Raw genomic sequence first — 19,850 nt, forward strand, 5'->3', positions numbered from 1 at the left:
CCCTCGGGGGACATCTGATAACATCTAGAGATATTTTGCTAGCACTGAGTTGCAAGAAGCCAAGGTGTTGCACAGAGCACAGGAAAACTTTCCCTATGCCAATGACGTGGTCAACAGGTTGAGAAAGGCTGGGAGTGAAAGTGCCCAGAAGGGAGTTCAGGGCAGAAGGTGATGGGGACAGAAAGAAGGGGGCAGAGGAAAGAACACAGGAGCTGGAGGACACAGGCGTGGGTTCCATAAACCCTGCACAGGTCACTCGGCTCCCTAAACCTTAGTGTTGTCCTCTGTGAAGAGAAAGAAAAGTCACAAGGGTTAGACAAGAAAAAAAGGTGAAAGAAGCGCACTTTTTGCGTGGCACACTGCAGGAGCTTGGTAAGTGTTCAAGGGGATACAGATGCAGGGGCTGTTCTTTTCCCAAGCCCTTGATTTTTAAGAACCTGAGCAGCAAGATGGGGACATCGAGATCAGCAGTATCCTGGTGCCACTTGTGTGTGAGCAGAATACAGGAGGGAGCCAAGAGGCCCTCCCCCGACCTTGGCTGACTGATAACAGGAGTCCTGGTTTCCTGGTACCGCTTCAGGAACAAAACAGTCCACAGGGTGGGCACAGGCTGGTCGGCTTTTGAAGTCAGCGCCATTCATTCAGGAAGCAGACATATTATACTCCAAAAAGCCGGCATTTCTGAACAACTGCTGCTCCTCTGGGGTTCCCAGAGGTGGAATTCTGCCTTTTTCCTCAAGCCCAGGCTGTGATCAGAAAGGGCAGTGACAAACTGTCCCTAGGGCAGTGGCCCTTGCACAGACCACACAGATCCTGCACTCAGGAGACTAAGGTGGAAATCTTGGGTCTATCATTAATGCTGCAACTTTGAGCAAGTTATTTAATATCTCTGAGCCTTGCTTTGCTTATCCACAAAATGGGAATAAGAATACCTCAGAGGGTTTGGGGAAGTTTAAATAATCCATACAAACTGCGCAGCACAGGGCTGGCACGTAGCAACAGCGTCATAATAATACAACCATCAGTTACTCAGTACTGGCTAAGTGCCCACCAAGTATTTCTCTAAGTGGCTTACACTGCTGCATCTCAGAATGCACTCCACAATGAATGAATGCCAGTGCTAATGTTTTTCTTCTTTTCCTGTTTTGAGTCAGGGTCTTGTTATGTAGATCAGGCTAGCCTTGAACTCACTACATACCCCCAGGATGGCCTCAAACTTGCAGCTATTCTCCTGCCTCAGGCTGGCAGGTGCTAGGATTACAGGTGTGCGTCACCACACCCAACTAGCCACTGTTATTACGATCACTTTCTAAAGGAAGACAAAGAGATACTGGAAGGCTAAGTGTGCAGATAGGTCACACAGGTACTAAGGCGCGGGGCCAGCCCTTACCCTCAGCACTTGCCCTTACCAGGCCTCCCAATAAATGATATTGCCATGGTGAGAATCTCCAAAGCCTCAAAGTCAAAAGCGCAATTACAACTTTGGGGCCCCTCTCCCGGATGGCGTTCATTCTCTCTCAGCAAACCTGCAGTGAGTTTATGAGTCTCAAACAGTGACCTTTCCTTCTGGTTGCTGCTAGAGTAAAGAGCAATTTCCTTTGCCTAAGGTAAAGCAGTACAGCACGGAGAAGGCTGGAGTCACAGCCCTTTTGAGCCAGTGCCTCTGTGTAATGCTGGCCCTGGAAGGAACAGGGCTTGTGGCAACACATAATTCTGCTTTGCAATTTCTCTTTGCAGTTAGCAAGCCACTTGCTTATACACACTTATAGGCTTGCTTAATAATCACAGCAACTTTTGAACTGTTGCTGTGGGATCCATTTAACAGGTAAGGTCACCTGCTCTGACCAAGGCTCATCAGGAATACAGTGCAACTAGGACAGGAGTCCCACTGGAACTATTAAGACTATTGTTCTTCTCCCAGGGCAACCTCAGAATCCAGACCTTCTTCAGTGCGTTGTGCAAATGACACAGATGCATATGCAGTGCCAGTGGTGGTGCCAAGTCCTGGTACTCAGCATCTCAAGGAACGCTCGGCTGGAGGTGGGTCACACCTGTCTCACACCTGTCTCACAGAGGCTCACAGGAGGATGGATGGTGACTACCCACAGCCACAGAGCAGCTTTTTCAAGTTGAACTGGGACTGAGGAGACTTAGGGAGTGCCTGTGAGTGTTCTGGAGTACGCAGTTACCTCAGGGCAGGGTGGATCAGAGATATGACAGCAAGGGAAGGAATCAGCACCATAAGCAAAGGACATTTCTCTAGTTTCCTTTTGTGTATGTGGTGGTGGAGCTCAAATCCAGGGCCTCTCACATACTAGGCAAGGCTGTCTTGCTAACCCTTTTTGTTTTGACACTAACTCTGCCTGTACTGCCCAGGCTGTCCAGAAATTTGTAATCCTGCCTTAGCCTCCCAAGTAGCTGGGATTTCAAGTGTGCCCACTATGCTTGGAGACACAGGTTAGAGCTCTTCACTTTTATTGCCTCTCTGAGCCCGAAGTTGAACCCTATGGTTCTAACTGCTCGAGGTAGGGAGGGTAGGAACAGCAGTGAGCTCCCCTTTCTTGTGTGCTTGGCCTGGCATCTCCATTTGGTTTCTAGAAGGCAATGGTGAACCCTGCAGAACTGTCTTATCTTTCTCCATGCCTGCAGAGTGGTAGCAGCTGAGGTCCCCAGGCTGCGGCCACAGGAAAGGAAGACCTGGATCACTTCCCCTCTCCCCACCCCGCAGGCCTGACAGGAAGTAGAGCTACTGAACCTGGAGAGCTCTCTGCTTGCACCTTTATTCCACGTGCTGATCAGGTGTCCCTCTCACTGCCCTACTGGGTACCTGTTTGGCCTTGCACCCAGTCAGGGGGAGGGTCCCTTGCTCCCCAAATAGGCACTGCTAGCAGCCAGGAGCTTCTTGGCTCCAGAAACCTCTGGTGATAAATTATGCAGCAGCACCTTTGTGTCGCTGCCTCTCAGCCAGATGGGAGATTCGTTTGCTCCCAGTCTTTTGTTTCCGGCTTGGGCTGGTTGGCAGCCCGGATCCTCAGCTCTGCACAAAGGTGAGGGGGAGCTCCTATAAGCCAAGTCAGGGCTTGCTGCAGGTCCCGGGCAGTGCTCCTCCCCTCCTCACTCTCACCTGAATGACCAGGGGCCCCAAAAGCTCCACTCAGCAGAGGGGCGCGGGGCAGGGCACAGTGGGGAGCAGGGCGGAGTGCAGCGAGCCTCACTCATCCGTGAGCACAGATGGGAATGCTGCCGTGCACTGAAAGAACAAAGTCTGCTTGGATGGGCATAAAAGGTGCCCAAGGGCACCTAAGATGTTTGCTTCTTGCTAAATCAAAAATGCAGGACAGAAAATAGACTCAAAGGACCGCTGGCAAGCCAGAGAATCAGCTCTTTGAAAACGGCTGCTCTGGGTTACGGTCAACTTTCTGTGGCTCCCAGAAACATCACATCACTGGCACCAACTTAAAAGGAAGAAACAAAGAGACAACAGGGGTCAAACTTTGGGGTGGAGGCACTAGAGGCTGGGGGTGAGTCTGGGGCTGGAGACCTGCATCAATTATCCCTGTGACAGGATTCATGAAGGAAAGAGGCTCCAACCGCCCTGCCCCCAAATTGAGGCAATTGCTACCTTATGAGCTCTGGGGCCTGTCTCTGTCCTCGGACCTGAGGGAAGGAGAGCTTGGAATTCTAAACTGTTCCAGCTACAAGAGACCTCAGCCAGCACCTCTCACCTTGGGGTCACAGCAATCTAAGGGTGAGAAGCTGTGGCCATTCCCTGAATGTTCCACAAGGAAGCTCCATCTCCCAGGCGTCTCTAAGGCAGAGCGGGCTGCCCTACTCATGTGCAAGCCTAATAGTTTTCTTTTCCGGAAGTTTGACCAGGCAGGAACCGTGCTTAGGTTTGGTGAGGCTTTGGAGGGGGAGGAAGGAGGCACAAGATATTCCCAGAGAAAGCCAAAAAACCAGCTAAAATAAATGAAGGACCAAGCCTCTATTTAAACACACGACACTATGGTATAATTATTTGTTTCGTGGCTCCTGTATCCCAAAGGCAAGAACCAGCTCTAATCTACTTATGCAACTTTGCTAACCAACAGGTGATATTCAAGCAGCCCTACAGTAGCTCTGTGCTGAATAGTTTGAACATGTTCAATTTTTATAGCATTCTTAGGTGAGAATTGACTACCTGTTTCCTCCTATCACTTCACCCTTATTTGCAGATAAGAATCCTGAAATTCAGGGAGATTTGATATTTCACACAGGGCCTCCAGGAAGTGCCCAGGCTGCCTGTGTTTCTCAATTACTGAGCTGTGTATGTTGGCTTAATGCTTGAGAAATCTGTGTTTGCTGAATGAACAAACAAATGAATGGGTGCTGAGCTGTGTCTGAGGAATGTTTCTGAGTGCACTCAGGAGAAAGCTGGGCCCTGGCAGCTCCAAGCTGCAGAACCAGTGGAAGCAAGGCGGTCAGCAGAACTACTTAAGGACCATGTGCAGACTGCTGGCCGAATTTGCCAGCACCAAATCTTCCAGGGGACCCGGAATTCCACTAAGCTGAGAGGGGCAGCAAGGGTTCTGCTGCTGCTGAAGACCAGATGGCAACCCATCAGAGTCACAGTATGAGACTCAGATGCCCTTTATCCAGCTAACTGTGACAAAGTGGTGGCTAGGCTGCTTCGAGGAATAGCGAGACTGGCTAGAACGGGCCCAGGCACAGAACTGTCCTGTCATTATGAGACACACCCAGAAGTAGAAGACTAGTTCTCAGAGTACTCTCAGAAATAATTTTGTTCCCAATCCCCTAATGTTTATTCTCTTTAAGGAACAGCAACATAAACAATCTCTCCCATTTTTGCTTCTTCTTAGGGATCAAAGGTATCAGTTCATCAGTAGAAAGCAGAGGATTACTGACTAGAAAGTCCCAGAGCAAGTGAAGAGCTATAAAATACTCTGTCCTCTGTGACCTTCTGTGTCCTGTGCTGGCCCAAATGAAGAACGTGCCTCATGTGCTCGGTATCAGTCACAGCCAGTCTTGGTTCCCTTGCACCTGTCACTCTTAATACCATGTGCCAGTCCCAAAGATGTTATCTGATATTCAACAGGGGACAGAAGAGGAAATCCAAAATCAGTGACAAGCCAAGCATCTTTCACAAGTCCAAGAGATCAGGGACAAGGTCACTCAAGCACCATGACAACTGTGATCAGGACAACAGCCAGACAGGAAGGGAGACCACGCTCAACTCAACACTTTTGCACTCATCCTCAGAAACAACCTTTCATTGCCAGATGTGGTGGCAGAGCCAGTAATCCCAACATGCAGGAGGCTGAGGCAAGAGGATTGCCATGAGTTTGTTCAAGGCCAGCCAGAAAAACTCAGAAATCTTTTATCTATCTAATTGCTCTTGGGCAGAATTTTCACTTACCTAGAAGAGACTTCTGGGACAGTTTCTTGGGATGAAAACAGCCATGGTTATTCCCAGGCATCAAGTTTCCTTCCCATAGCAGAATTCAAATAAGCACCTTCCACTGTAGTGCACTGAGTTCATTCCGAGCTGAAGCCAGGCCACCTGATTCACTACTCCACTTACCCAACTGCTGCCTCCCTGGGCCCCTGGAATGTAGTGTCAGGGATCTTCACAGTGGTATTTCTGGCTATGTTGGTTCCACACTCCATAACTGCTGGGTCTCACTATGACTCTGCTCCCTCTACATCTCCAAGGATAGCTCAGGATCCAGTCAAGCAAAGTATATAAATCCCCTTGCCTCTGCCTCCCCTATGTGCACAGAAAGTCTGCAGGTTTACAAGTTTCTATTCAACGTATTTTTTCCTTAAAAAATGGAACCAAGGGCCAGGGATGTAGCTCAGCAGCACAGCTCCTGCCTGGCAAGCTCAAGGACCTGAGTTCAATTCCCTGTATGGGGTGGAGTACAAATGAATCGCCAAGAACCCTCTCATCCTTTTTCTGGGAAGCACTAAACATACAGAATTCTCTGCTCCCTCCTCACCCTGTCCTCTGTACGGGTGTAACGTATGCAGTTTTGACAGCTCTGAGCAGTTAAATCGTCTTGGCCAGTCTCTGCCTGGAACCTTCCAGCTCTCCCTTCCCCTGGGCAGAAGGCGACAATCTCCTCCGCGGCTTTGTTGGTATCCGTTTTAGTCCCCCTCCCCTTTTCTTCCCAGTGCCCTGCCATTTCCCTTGATCTTTTTCAGAACTTCCTCCAGGGGGCCGAGAGGAAAGTTCCATCCTTTTCCCTTGCAGCCCGATGGGGGAAACCCCCCAAAAAGCAAAGCTGTCCCTTTAAGGGGCCCATGTGGTGGGAAGAACAGCTACATTCCTACCCCAGTAGGGCCGCTGTCCCAACACGCCGCGAAGGCTGCAAATAACCTTCCCGCAGCGCGGGGTGGGAGGAGAGCGCACCCAAGCGCAGGGACGCGGGCCGTTAGGGACCCTGCCCGGGGAGGAAGAGCTCGGGAGGACTAGAAAAAAAGCCATCGAAGACCCACGCGTGGTTGAAATAACAGACACGAGCTCTCTGTTTTGGATTCGGGAAGTAAAACAATCTTTAAAACAAGTGCCCAGATCTTTCCACGCCCTGCCAGGCACGTTCGGAAATCAGCAGGGTTTGCACACGAGCTGCTCTTGGTTAAAGAAAGCACCGGTGTGAGGCCGGGGTCCATCAACTCCTCCACTTCGGAAATCCACCCCCTCATCAGGGCTGCAAGGGGACTCGGAGGATTCAGGACCCCCGCCCTCCCCCCACCCCAACACACACACACACACACACACACACACACACACACAGCCCCCCGGGCTGAATAGCGCTGGGTGAATAGGGTTGGGGTTCAAAGATCAAAGTTCTTTGATCTTTGGGCACAAACTTATAAGAGGCAGCTGCTCCATCGCGGGGTGCACCTACAGTCTTAAGCGGAGAAACGGATTCCGCCGGAGCCCAGATCACACACAGCACTGGCGTACAGGCACCGAACGCATTATTAATAAGGAGCAGATGAAGCCGCGAGTCCGGCTGCCATGCGCCCAGCGACCCCGAGGCCGAGACAGGGAAGTTTCTTGGGGAGTCCAGCAAAGTCCTCGTCCGGCCCCTTGCTTCTGCCACCAGCGGTACGCGGGCGCCTTCCAGTAGTTTCTTCCCAAGCGTCCTCCCCAGCCCCTTCTCCAGCCCGGTCCCCCACCCCTCCCCTCGGGAGGATCCGGGGCAGGCAGCTGATTGGCCGCGGCCCGGAGAGGGAACCCAAAACACTACTAAGGGGAGATGCTGCGAGCGAGCTGAGCCGGGAGCCCCCGGGCGAGAAGCTGGGCTGTAGCGCAGGCTTTGATTCCCGCGTGGAGGCATCTCTGACGCCCAGGCACTCGAACTCCACAGGGGCCCTCGGTGCAATCCACGCGAGACGCCTGCCCGAGGCAGCAGGAACGCTTACGGTTCATGGGCTTGGCGACCACTCTTCTCGCCGCCCTTTCTTTGCACACATGCATTGCACCAAGGACACAGAAACCCTGTCTTCAGCCTGAAAGAGAGCAGCCTGCAGCTCTCTAAAGAGCAGCAAGCACCTCGGATCCTAGCCCGGACTGGAGTGCAGGGCTGCGCCTCCACCCGGTCCCCTCTCGCCCCGGGGGCGCTGGAGGAGCTCGTCCAGATCCACTCCGGCGCACAAACCCGGGGCTCCCGCTGGGCACGCGCGCGAGGGTCCCAGGCCCCAGCCCGCACCGTCCCACTCCAGGGCGAGGAGTCGGGGACCTGGGACAAACTTTCCCCGCGGGCCGGGCGGGCCGGCGGCGCTGCTTACCGTGTGCGCAGAACAGGGCGCAGAGCAGCAGCGCGCCCCACGGCCGCCGCATGGTGCCGGTCCTCTCCGGCGCTCCCTCCTTGCCGGGGTCCCGGGCTCCGCGGGGCGCGCAGCCGGGGAGTCCGCGGAGGGTGCCCGGGGCCAGGCGTCCCGCGTCCACGGCGCCCGGTGCGCCCCGCAAGTCGCCCTCCGGCTGCCGCCGCCTCCAGTGCGGCCAGAGCCAAAGCCGCCCCACTAGGGGACCGGGAGGGGGTGTCCCGGGCCCGGCCGCCCCGCCCCCCGCGCCGCAGCCCCCAACGCTGGCCCCGCCCCCAACGCTGGCCCGGCCCCTTCCCGCCCTCGGCCCCCGCCCCCCAATCCCGAACCCCACCCTCGCGCGCCTCCATCGCGGCCCCACTGCTCCAGAGGCCGCCCCCACATTCCTGGCCTTCCAGAGTCCCTGCTCTGTCCCCATTAGCACAGCGCGAGTGTCTCTAACTTTAAAAAAAGTTATAAAAAAAAATTATGCTAGCGGCTACTCTCAGACCCTGTGCAGTTAGCGCCTCTCCAGGGAGAAGCAGCCCCGCTGACCCCAGTCGCCTGGACGTGACTGGGGTGGGGGGGAGGCACCTCCAGGCCCTAAGTCCAGACTTCATTGATGTCTCCGAATACGCAGAACTTGCTAACGCATAATCCTCCCGGCCTTTATTGACATTAAACAAGGGACATCAGGGGGCCTGCAGAGCTGTGTCTCAACCAGCGTTCTCGCTGTCAAAATTCCTTTTCTGAGATTTTCTGCTGGCTCTCCCGCCCCTCCCCCGGCCTAGGCCGCCTTGTTCTGGGGCTAAATAATTCTGCGACCTCCCTTTTTCATCTACTCATTTCCTGAGGTGCCTGTCTGGGTCCTGTCGCCCCAGCTCAGACGTCCAGAATTGGCCCCGCCAGACTTAGTTCCTCCTCGCTGTGCTGTCTTTGTAAATCAGCATCGTTAGCCTCTTCACCTTCTCTGACTTTCTGATCCTGGCGAGGAAGCGGAGGGGCTGAGGAAGTAAGTCTTTCTCCCTTCGCAGCCCCGAACTCCCCCCAGTCCTCGGCCTCCTTCCCACTTCCGTCGGCAGGGCCCTCCAGCAGCGTTTAAGGCTTGGGTTACCGCGCCGAACCGTAAACGCTTCTCTCTCTTAGCGTGGTAGCAGCAGCGCCCTCCCAGCGCATTCCAGGAACGTGGGTTAATTTTGCCTCCTTTCAGTTTTTTACGTTGGATCTTGTTTTGTTACTTTTGCTAAGACCCCCACTCTTTGAGGGCCCAGAGTATGACTTTTTTCCTTTGGGTTGGTATGTTCTGTGCGTTTCTCTGAATCACATAGCGCTCAGCAGTAGAGCCAGGAAGACCCAAATGCCCCAAGTTAGCTGAGGGGAAAGTAATTTGGTAACTCCAGAGTGGGTATTAGGCGATTTCTCCAAATGGATAGTTTGACATTTCATCCTTGCTTGTTTTCAATTTTTCGCTTCAAATTACCATCTTTGACAAAGCTAACGTATATTTTGCGACAGCTACGACGACGACGACGACAACTACAACAAAATGGTGTTAACTCTTTCTTAGTATTTCTTTATATTGTTTTGCCTGAAGTTTTTACCCAGATGCAACGTGGTTGAAAGAGCATCACTATGGTAACTAGTACAAAGGCATTTAATGAGTGTGTATTTCTCCCTACTGACCGAAGGGGGCAGTAGAGTCAGATTAGGTTTACTGCTTTTGGTGCTTGGGAAAGACACCTGTTTGACCTGCTTCAGTTCCATCTAGCCTGAAAATCCAAAAATGAAAAGTAGAGATTTATTCCTAAACTCTCACTTCGCCCCTTCTAATGCAGCTCTTTGTTGGTCTCAAAGTTCAATATATATTGCATACAAACATTTGCTTTTATTTTATTTATTTTGGTACTGGGAATCAAACTCAGGGCCTTGCGCTTGCAGGCGCTTATGCCATTGAACTACATTCCCAGCCCTTGCTTTTGTTTTTATTTGTTTTGAGATAGGGTTCACACTCACTATATAGCCCAGGCTGGCCTTGAACTCCTGGCACTCTTTCTGCCTCAGCCTTCCAAGTGCTGGGATTGCAGGTGTGTAGCACCATGTCTGGTTTTATTTTTTATTTTCTTTTTGGTTTTTTGAGACAGGGTCTCAGCATGTAATAAGGTCAGCCTTGAACTCACTATGTAGCTCAGGCTGGCCTTCATGCCCCTGTCTCAGCCTCCCAAGGACTGAGATTAAAAGACACAACCACCACTTACTTTTAACTCTGTTGAGAAGACCTAATGATCCTGAAGGCCATATTTTGTTCCAAATGAAAACTAGGGACATGCGGTGTAATGAATACATTTGTTCTAAAAAATCCAAGACAGGCGGTCCTCAGACTTTCAATGTCAAGGGATTAAGAATTTATAAACAGTTTCCACTCTGTATGCAAAGGACAAGTTCCTTTCCAGAGGCATGATCTATGTTGTTGTTCTGGGATCGGAGAGGAAGAGGGAGGCTGTCCCGGTCTGACTCAGGCGGGAGAGAGACTGGCTTTTTGATGTGGATCCTAGTGCTTTTCTGTGGTTCAGCATGTGCTGGTGTGCAGAGCTGTTCTGGCCACTGTGAGGCACTGGGAATATCAATGGGTGGAAGCTAACTTCATGCATAGACCCTGCCTGGGTCACCCCCTAGGGGGAGTTAAGTCTTGGCTGTCAGAAACTCCTCTTGTGCCAGGAGTCCTAAGCCATATTTATTTTTACCAGGCCTTTCAGACTTTCTTGTTTGGAGTGAGAGATCCTGAAAAGCATGCCAGAATGGGCTGTTTGTCTCGCTTTTATTGTCCTCTGGGACATGCCCCTAGAAAAGTTGCGGGGGACTGCCAATTCCCAAGGGGGTCTATGAGGCATCAGTTTCCTCAGAAACAGCACCCCTTTCCTTCATCCTTCTAGGACAGTCCACGGGAGTCAAATTTCCAAGATCAGAATATTGCCCTGAATTAGACCATCACTAATGGCCTTTTTAAAGGACACACAGGGAGTGCCACTGAAACAAGATCGGAAGGGGGCATGGTTTTGATCCAACTAGGTTGGTAAAATTCTCTTGTAACCCAGGCATCACTCAACAACCCAGACTGCCAAATGTGATTCTTTTGAAAGAGAAAAAGGCCTGAAGGTTCACACTTCAAAACACTGGGATCTGGACTAAGAGTGAGCTTGTAGACATGGGATAATAGAGAATTCTTTTTTTTTTTTTGTCTTTTTTGTTTTTAATCGGTACCAGGGATTGAACTCACGACTGCCTGCTTGCAAGGCAGGCACTTATGCCGCCGAGCTAAATCCCCAGCCCCTTAATAGAGAATTCTTGAGAGTTAGTGTTACCAGGACCAGTGGGTAGAGGCTAAGGACGCTACTAAACACCCTAAATGAACAGGACATTTCCCCCACGACAGAGAATTAGCCAGCCTATGTTAGTGCTGGATTTGAGAAAGTCTGCTTTAAAAGATTACAACATGAATCTGCAAAGAATGTCTCCAGCAGCTCTGTGGACTTATTTTCTGTTCAAAACACTGCTAATGGAAGAGGGAAGTTCTTAAAAGTTTATAAGTGAAAGCAAGACTTGGCCAAAGGAACTAAAGGAGTCCTGTAGCCATGTGCCTTAGGGACGCTAATTTCTGGTTTTTATTCACTCAGAAACTTTGCATTAATGGTATCTTAAACCTGGCCCTGGGCAGGCAGTGGTGAACAGATATTGGATCCCTGGAACTGACAATCAATAGTTGCAGGGGTTGTATGTATGCAGAGGCATTAAAAGAATGATTCCACAGATGAATTTCACGTTACAAATGATAGAGATTTTGAAGGAAAAGTACAGTGTTCTATGAAAGGAGAAACTATTCAGATTCAGGGGTTTGAGACATTTATAGACACTTAAGCTAAGTAAGAGTCATCAGGCTGGCTGGGGATATCACTCACTGGCAAGAGCTTGCCTAGCTCAGACCCTTGGTTGGACCCCCAACACCCCAAAAAGGAAAGAAAAGGAAAAGGAAGGGAAGGGAAGGGACATCAGGCTAAGAGTGGATGGGGAGGGTCTTACAGACCAGAGGAAGAATAAGGATGTGGAAAGTCCCTGAGCCAGGGAAGAATCCATAGGATTCATGCAAAAGAACCAGGAAGGAAGCTAAGTCCCCATCTGCAGGCCAGCCAGTGCCTGCACTGGGGAGAACCAGGAAGGAAGCTAAACCCCTGCCTGTGAGCCAGGCGAAAGCCAAAAGTCTGAGTGACTATTCAGAGGGCAACAATATAAAATACAGTAATTATTGTAGATTTCTTACTCTCCTATCACTGTTTTATTTCATTTTGTTGTTGTTTCAATCCCTTTAAAACAAAATAATACATAAGTAACAGGAAAAAAGAATTTATGGAAGAATGTCACTAACTTTTAACAAAATGGTTACACTTTTATCAGGGTTCAGGGATATACCACTGGAAACTGATACAATGAAACCCTCAAGAAACAAGCTGAATTGCATTTCTGTGCTTTCTTGAAAACCTCCACACCACTATTTCTAGTGCAGGTGTTTTTCATGTTCTAGCTCAGCAGCCTTATTGAACTTAGGATCTGGAGTATGTGGCTGATTATATTCCCTCACCTAACTTGGGGACCATCATGAAAGATGGGGCTTTCCAGCACATTTTTATCTCCTAAATGCTTGATATTTGCACATCGGCTACAAAGAAATATAGCCTTTGCACAAATAGCTCTGTATATGTAGTTTATTTTAATAGTGATATAAAGTTAGAATGTTCTATAAATAGATCAAGAAACAAAGATCCATTAAAAATAAATGTGTGGGGCTGGGGGTTTAGCTCAGCGGCATAAGCACCTGCCCAGCAAGCAGGTGGTTATGAGTTCGATCCCCGGTACCGATAAAAAGGAAAAAGACCAATAAATAAATAAATAAATAAATGTGCATCAAATTCATGGTCTGTGCTTTGAAATTTAAAATGAGTTGGAGCATTGAACAAATGTGCTTAAAACCTTCCAATAGTTTCTTGTCACACTTAGAATGAAATCCTTACTTCTCACTCACATGGCCTTCGAGGTTCAAAATCTGACCTTGGCCTACTTTCATAGCTCTCCCCTCACTCTTTATGCCTCAGTAGCACGCTGTCATTTCTGTCTTACAGCCTGCACCCGGTACTGGTACTGGTACTGTGTCTTCCACTTAGGGATGCTGTTTCCCCAAACCATCCCTCTGGCTAGTCTCAGCTCCACATCACAGCCTCAGGGAAGCCTCACTTTACCACCCTAAAGTTATTTTGCACTCACTCAGGGCCTTTGCTCTATCTTGTTTTCTCCATAACATTTATTACCCTTTGTAACAATCTTGTTTTTTTTTTTTTTTTTTTTGTCTTTTTCCTTTTTATCGGTACCAGGGGTCGAACTCATGACTGCACACTTGCAAGGCAGGCACTTATGCGGCTGAGCTAAATCCCCAGCCCCATCAATCTTGTTTGTTGTGGCATGTTTATTTGTCTCCTCCCAAATAGTAGATAATAAGGACGAGGGAAGTGAGGATTTTATTTGTTTTGTTTTCCAGTACTTAAAATAGTGCCCACCACATATTGCTCAATAAACTTTTAAGAAATGAATGAAAACCAGACAGTCTGCTAGGGCTGGGAATAGGCAAAGAGAAGGAAGACAGGGTCCTTTATTTTAAAATGCTTTGAACCTGAGGAAGAAGAAGACTCACAAAGCAATGATAGTATGATAGAAGCTCATTGTACCCAGACTGTGGAAGCAAACAGGAGAGGATCCTTAAGTTTAGGAAGGTAGCTGGGCACTAAAGGCGAGGAAAATTTATATAAAACAGGGAAAAATTTGGGGGAAGAGGCACATTCCACATGGATAGAATGCCATCAGCAAAGGTATGTTTGAAAAGTGACCACCATGTTGGAAGAATGGTCAATGAATGGCATTATGCATCTAGAACATAGATTAGGGACAGCTGAATAAGCAACTGTTGCTGAAAATTGTTTCTGAATTGAATTCCCCTTATATATTTTATATCTGTCTTTCAATAAACATTTACTAAACTATTACAAAGTATAAGGGAAGGATTCTACTTTTCTTACTTTTAATTTATCTTTATACTTTTTACACCTTTGACTGTAGGCCATTCAGGATGATAACTTCCCAGGAAGAGAGGTGGCCTGGATATTGAGTTAACAGCATACTCTTTTGTGTTTTTTAAAAATGATATCTGAAATTTTACTCTCCTAAGAAAAGCTTAAAATTAAATATCCTTAAGAAAATGTTCTCAAAAGATCAAAAGAATTACAATGTCACAACAGAGCCTAAATCCTATGGTGTCTAGGTTTATGCCTCTGGTAACATCACTAATGTATATGTCATAGAAAACAATGTTGCCTTCCAACGTCCCTCCCAAAACCATAGTATCATTATACATTAACCTCTGGTTTCTCTTAAGATTATATGGGACTGGGGCTGGGAGTTTAGTTCAGCGGCATAAGTACCTGCCTTGCAAGCAGGCAGTTGTGAGTTCGATCCCCGGTACTGATAAAAACAAAAAAGGCCAAAAAAAAAAAAAAAAGATTATATGGGATTGTAATCTCAGCACTTGGGAGACTGATGCAGGAGGATCATTGCAAATTCCAGAGCAGCCAGGGCTACAAAGTAAGCTCAAGGTCAACCTGAACTGCATAGCAAGATCCTGTCTGAAAAATACAGAAAAAAAAAAAAAAAAAAAACGACTATGTAGGCCTATCACCCACGAATTTATTTGAAGCTGTGTGGATATCTCTTCTTTTTGATAAGTTTCATAAGTTTATTAGGCCAAAAAGTAGCTTTAAACATTGGTTTATGTCTACCAATTTCATGTAGATTTCCTTCCCCAATATGACTTTCAGTAAATATTTATTCTGTCTTTCTGACCAGGGACTATTATTCCTTGATCTTAAACAACTCATAGTACTCAGGGAAAAATAACCAGGTAAATACTCATATAAATATAAAAAATAAACACTAAAATATCATATCAAGTGGCCACTGCCTCTTTGGGAATTTGGATTAGGTTTCATGGAAGTGGTGACATTTAGCCTGTCTTAGAGATGGTGTCGTTTACTAGGCGGAAGCACGGAGGAGGTTTATGCCAAAGGGGCTGTTTACTGAGAGAAGTCAGCATGTTTGGGAATACTGAGCAGGAAGTGGGAAGAGTGAGACAGGAAGACTGGAACGAGAGGTTGGGACCAAACCCTGAAGAGATGTTTGTGTCTGTGTGCTAAAGAATTTTGCCTCATCCTAGTAACGGTGAGTCAGCAACACTTTTCAGAATGGAGATAACATGGATGACTTTGAATGGAGGGCAAACTCTTGGGATAATGTAGAGGATGACTTGGGAGAGAGTAAACACAGCACCTCCAGAGTTTTGTTCTAAGATTTTGAAGTGCAGAGCTCCCAGTTCATATCCTAAATTGATTTAACAATTTTTTCCATTCTTCTGAACGAATTTTCCCTCTCTCATTCTCATGAACTAATTCTTTTAACTTGTCTGCATGCAGCACTGTCTGTAAGTCTTTTGATGTGTTACTTGATATTTTGGGGGAAATATTTCTTAACATGGCAGTCTACCACACCCTCTTCTAGGTGTACTTTTCTGTTTAATTTTTGACTCCTTGCTTCCTTCCTAACTTGCTATGTTGACCAGGTTGCTCTTGAACTTCTGAGCTCAAGTGATCCTTTTGCCTCAGCATCCTAAGTGGCCAGGACAACATTTGTGCACAATCACACTCAGCATTTTTCTGTCTTTTTTGTGTAATCAATTTGTTTATGAATTGGTTGCTATGAGGTAACCATAAATCCTGTGTATTGGATGCTTTGTTTTTTAGACTTTTAATCTAGAAGGGAGAAAATGCATTTAGCAGGCACTTATATCTGTCTTCTGCCAGATACTATGCAGGATTCTAGGACTATAAAGATGAATGAAAACTGTCTTTGCCCACAAGAAAATCACAATCTGGAATATCAGAAAATAATAAAAACATAGACATAACTGCTTATAAAACTTTATTCTCTAGGACAGCAAAAGATTTAATGAAATTTCATGGAATACTAAGAAGAATCATAAAATCTTTCTACCTTTCAAACTATATGAAAGTGTAACTCCCAACTTTTTGCATTTTTTGAAAATATAAAACAAGCAATTACAAATCTGTAATTGCCTTTGAGCTCCAATTCAATTTAAGCCATATCCTCTTAACCATTTTCTTATAATGCATTAGTCCTTCTTTCTTTCTTTCTTTCTTTTTTTTTTTTCTTTTGGTGCTGGGAATCAAACTCACAACCTTGTGCTTGCTAGACAGGCACTGTGCCATTGAGCTATATCCCTGGCTATTTACATTAGTGATTCTTTACAGCCCAAGAGTTTGTGAGAATTTTCTTTTCTTGTAGATTTCCTTCCCCAGGCTGTTCTGTGGATTTGTGGCAGTTCTGAATGACTTTTCTGCAGCTAACATTTTTAATAGAAACACATTAACCTCAGACAGTGGCTTTATCCTTAGTTCCTGTTTCACTCTCAGGGAAGATAAGTTTTTACAGAAGAGACTAGCAGCTTGGCATGAATTTCATGACCAGCATTTCTTACTTTGCTGTTAGTATCTTTTCTGCTTGATGAGTTGATAAAAGCTTGTCCTAGTTACACTGAACCTGTTTGGTAGCAATAATTCAGCCTGCATCTTCTCTTTTATTGTTTCCTTGAGGTTTAAAACTATTTAGTACATTCATATTTGCTTTTCTGTAGTCTTCAGTTACAGGGAGGATTTTCTTCCCTATTGATTTTTTTTTTCATTTTGAGACAGGGTCTCGCTATGTAGTTCAGGCTGGCCTTCAGCTCAGTTTGTAGCTCAAGCTGGTCTTGAACTTGCAACGATCCTCCTGCCTCAGCCCCTCAAGGGCTGGGGTCACAGGTGTGAGCCACCAGGTCCAGCTCTTACCTATTGATTTAAGATTTCTATGAATTTTTTTTCTTTATAAAATCAGAAACTATAATAAATTAACATGTCAACATATTCTCAGCTATGGGTGTTTTCCTCATAGTTATGAGTCTGATGTTTCCATTATTCATATTGTAGTTCTGTACTGAACATGTTACTTTTTTTTTTTTGTTCTGGACATTGAACCCAGAGCCTCAAATATTAGCTGTATTAGCCATTCTACATCGGAACTACATCCTTGGCCTTTATCTACTTTTGATCAGTTTCTTATGACTTGCTTCTGTTCAAGATTATGGGGTTGTCTTCTGATTTATTGGTTTGCTGGGTATTGTACTGGTAAATTTATAAAATGATGATTTAGGAACCTGAAAATTCATTTATATTTTAGGCTGACATTTTTTTCTTTCATTAACATTCAGACAGGATCCCATAAATATACTCGATTTTAAAACTTTTGAGTATTTTCCTTTTCTTAAGACTGATGTTTGTGTTACACTGAAAAATTTCCCTCTAAACCAATGCGTTGTCAAAATCTGCCATTATATAATCTGTGACAGGAGAAAGTCTGAAAGTAGTGCTTCTTTTTGAGAAAAACAAACATTATCTGGAATATCATCACATCTTCCTGAAAATATTTTAAAGACTTGTGTGTCACTCATTGACTGGCTTGATTTCTTTTTTTTTTTTTTTTTTTTTGTCTTTTTGAGACAGGGTCTCGCTATGCAGTTCATGCTGGCCTTGAGCTCACTTTGTAGCCCTGGCTGGTCTCAAACTTGCAATGATCCTCCCACCTCAGCCTCCCGAGTGCTGGGATTACAGGTGTGAGTCACCACACCCCACAACTGGCTTGATTTCATATTATAATACATGCTCAAGGGGATTTAGCTCAGTGGCATAAGCGCACAGTTGTGAGTTCGATCCCCGGTACAAAAAATAAAAGAGACTATTATACATGGTCATTATAGAAAACCTTAAGAATGTAGAAAAATGTGAAGATGCAAGACATAAGAAGAAACCTACCTGTTACTTTTGTTAAACCTCACATCTTGAAGTTTTAATCTTGCAACATCCTATCCATTCTGACTCCTCTATAGATTGTCCAGGACATCAAAGTAGAAGACTGACTAAATATAATGGCACTTAGGGTTTTTATGGAAGGATATAGAACTGTAGGGAAAAAACCTACAAATTGCTCCAGAGATGACATCTTGTTCTTATTTAGCTTTCTTTGAGTCATTAACAGTCGGGCGCCACTGGTGCTGAAACTTATCATTATTATAACCGCAAATGGGTTAATGCCTGAACAGAGCTATATTCTTGGGGCTGGTTCCCAGCCGCACCACACAGACCCCAATAGCAGTACCCTCCAAGTCCCAGGATAATGCTTTAAAAACAAGAGCATGTCAGATGTTCTCTCCCTAACGCAAAATTATCTCTTTATCTAAGAGCTTCCAACTGCTAACATGGAAGAGAAAAAGGAAAAATAAATAAATAAACACTGAGCCAACAGCCTCTAAAAAAAAGAGGCTATGTGGTTTAGTGGTCAGGCCACTAATCTGGATGTTGGGATAGCTGAGATCCAGTTCCAGCTCTCCCACTGACTGGATGGAGGCAATATACCAGACAAGATGCTTTCTGTGACCTGTGCCTCAGTTTTCCTATTTAGAAAAGAGAAAAGTGCCTTAGACCATTTTCATGAGGATATATAAAATTATCTCCAGATAGCTTCAGGTTGTTTGGGAATAAAGTAAGTGATCTTTAGTAATTATTCTCCTATAGCTGGGTGTGCTGGGGCTTGCCTATAACCATAGCACTTAGGGGGCCGAGGCAGGAGGATTGTCAAAAGTTCAAGGCCAGCCTGAACTACATAGTCCCTGTCTCTAAAAACAAAGAAAAGTGATTACTATCCTTTTACCTTGTTAATAGTATCATAATAAGCCACAGATATGAAACTTACAGAACTCCTGTACCCCCAAGGAGCCAGGGGGAAAGCGCTGGAAGGCAGTATTTTTTAGTCAAATTTACAAGACTTCACATCCAATTCCAAATGAGTAAATTCATTACCTTGAAATACTCAACACTGCTCCTAGTTTGGCTCTGTCTTTTTCTCCTCACCACATCCAAACTCAAGAATGACTCACAGGAGCCTGGAATTGAGACACATATACAATTTTAAGGGAAAGGGAGAATTAAGGGGTTTGAGGCTCCTTGTTGGAGAAGGCTAAGAATAGATCACTCACAACACAAAGAAAAGAACCTTCTCTTCTCTCTCTTCCCAGTGGAGGTGGTTTCTTGGTTTCCCGGTCACTCCTTTGATGGTACGATTTTGGTTTTCTTTCTTCCTTTTTCACAAAACTTGACTGATACCTTGCTGGAGGGGGCGGGCACTTACTAAAAATGAGAGGACAGAGCGCCTCTTTTTCTGCTAGGTTTGCACTCTGACAATTGCTACAGATCTCTGACCTGTGGAGTGGAGAGGAATAAAGAGGGAGACATCTGGGAAGCTGGAAGCCAAAGAGTGCGCTCTCCCCATACAAGACAGGAGAGCAGCTGTTTGGCACGTTGGGGAACATGTAATAGGTGTCCTTATTTGTGCACTCTTCCCTTCCAGAAGTGGAAAAAAAAAAAAAAAAAAAAAAGGAAAGACACTTGGGGAAAGGATCAAATAGTAAGGGACAGCAGTAGGAGGATGGTCTAAGATAAAGAGGAATTTGGCAGGAAATGGCAATTAACTCACAGAAGACTTAATGAACGTTTTTTGTATGTCCAATCCTATTACAGGCTAAAAGACACAAGAAGCAACCGTAATATAATACGCACGTAAAAGCACTTTGTAGTAATTTAGCAAAAGGATAAAAATAGGTTCTAGGATCTGGGTGTTTAAGAGAGATGATGGGTGGAAATATTGTGAATTAGGATGAGCTAAATAAAACAGAAATGGTTATTAAAATCAGAAATTGCGGATATGGATGGCTGGCAGGAATTCTTCGAAATCAGGAAATATGACAGATTCAAAAAGGATTCACCACCTCCGATTGCTCTAAA

At 46.1% G+C, this 19,850-nt stretch overlaps 1 protein-coding gene across 2 annotated transcripts in view; it reads right to left on the reverse strand.

Annotated features, from left to right (window-relative positions):
• Lrp4 (LDL receptor related protein 4) overlaps positions 1–8,044 on the reverse strand; it is a 50,682-nt gene extending 42,638 nt beyond the window's left edge. Inside the window, exon 1 of one of the 2 annotated variants that reach the window (XR_010040222.1) lies at positions 7,798–8,044. Coding sequence is in view for 1 of the 2 variants with exons in the window: in XM_003465209.4 (XP_003465257.2) it covers positions 7,798–7,849 (52 nt within the window). In the remaining variant the exon portion in view is untranslated. The remainder of the gene's footprint in view (positions 1–7,797) is intronic. The other variant, XM_003465209.4, reaches the window with a different exon arrangement.
• Between the last annotated feature and the right edge of the window lie 11,806 nt (positions 8,045–19,850).

This window comes from Cavia porcellus, unplaced genomic scaffold (genome assembly GCF_034190915.1).
Source record: "Cavia porcellus strain 051 isolate PalLab524CR breed Dunkin Hartley unplaced genomic scaffold, mCavPor4.1 scaffold_17, whole genome shotgun sequence".
Classification (NCBI taxonomy): Eukaryota; Metazoa; Chordata; class Mammalia; order Rodentia; family Caviidae; genus Cavia; species Cavia porcellus.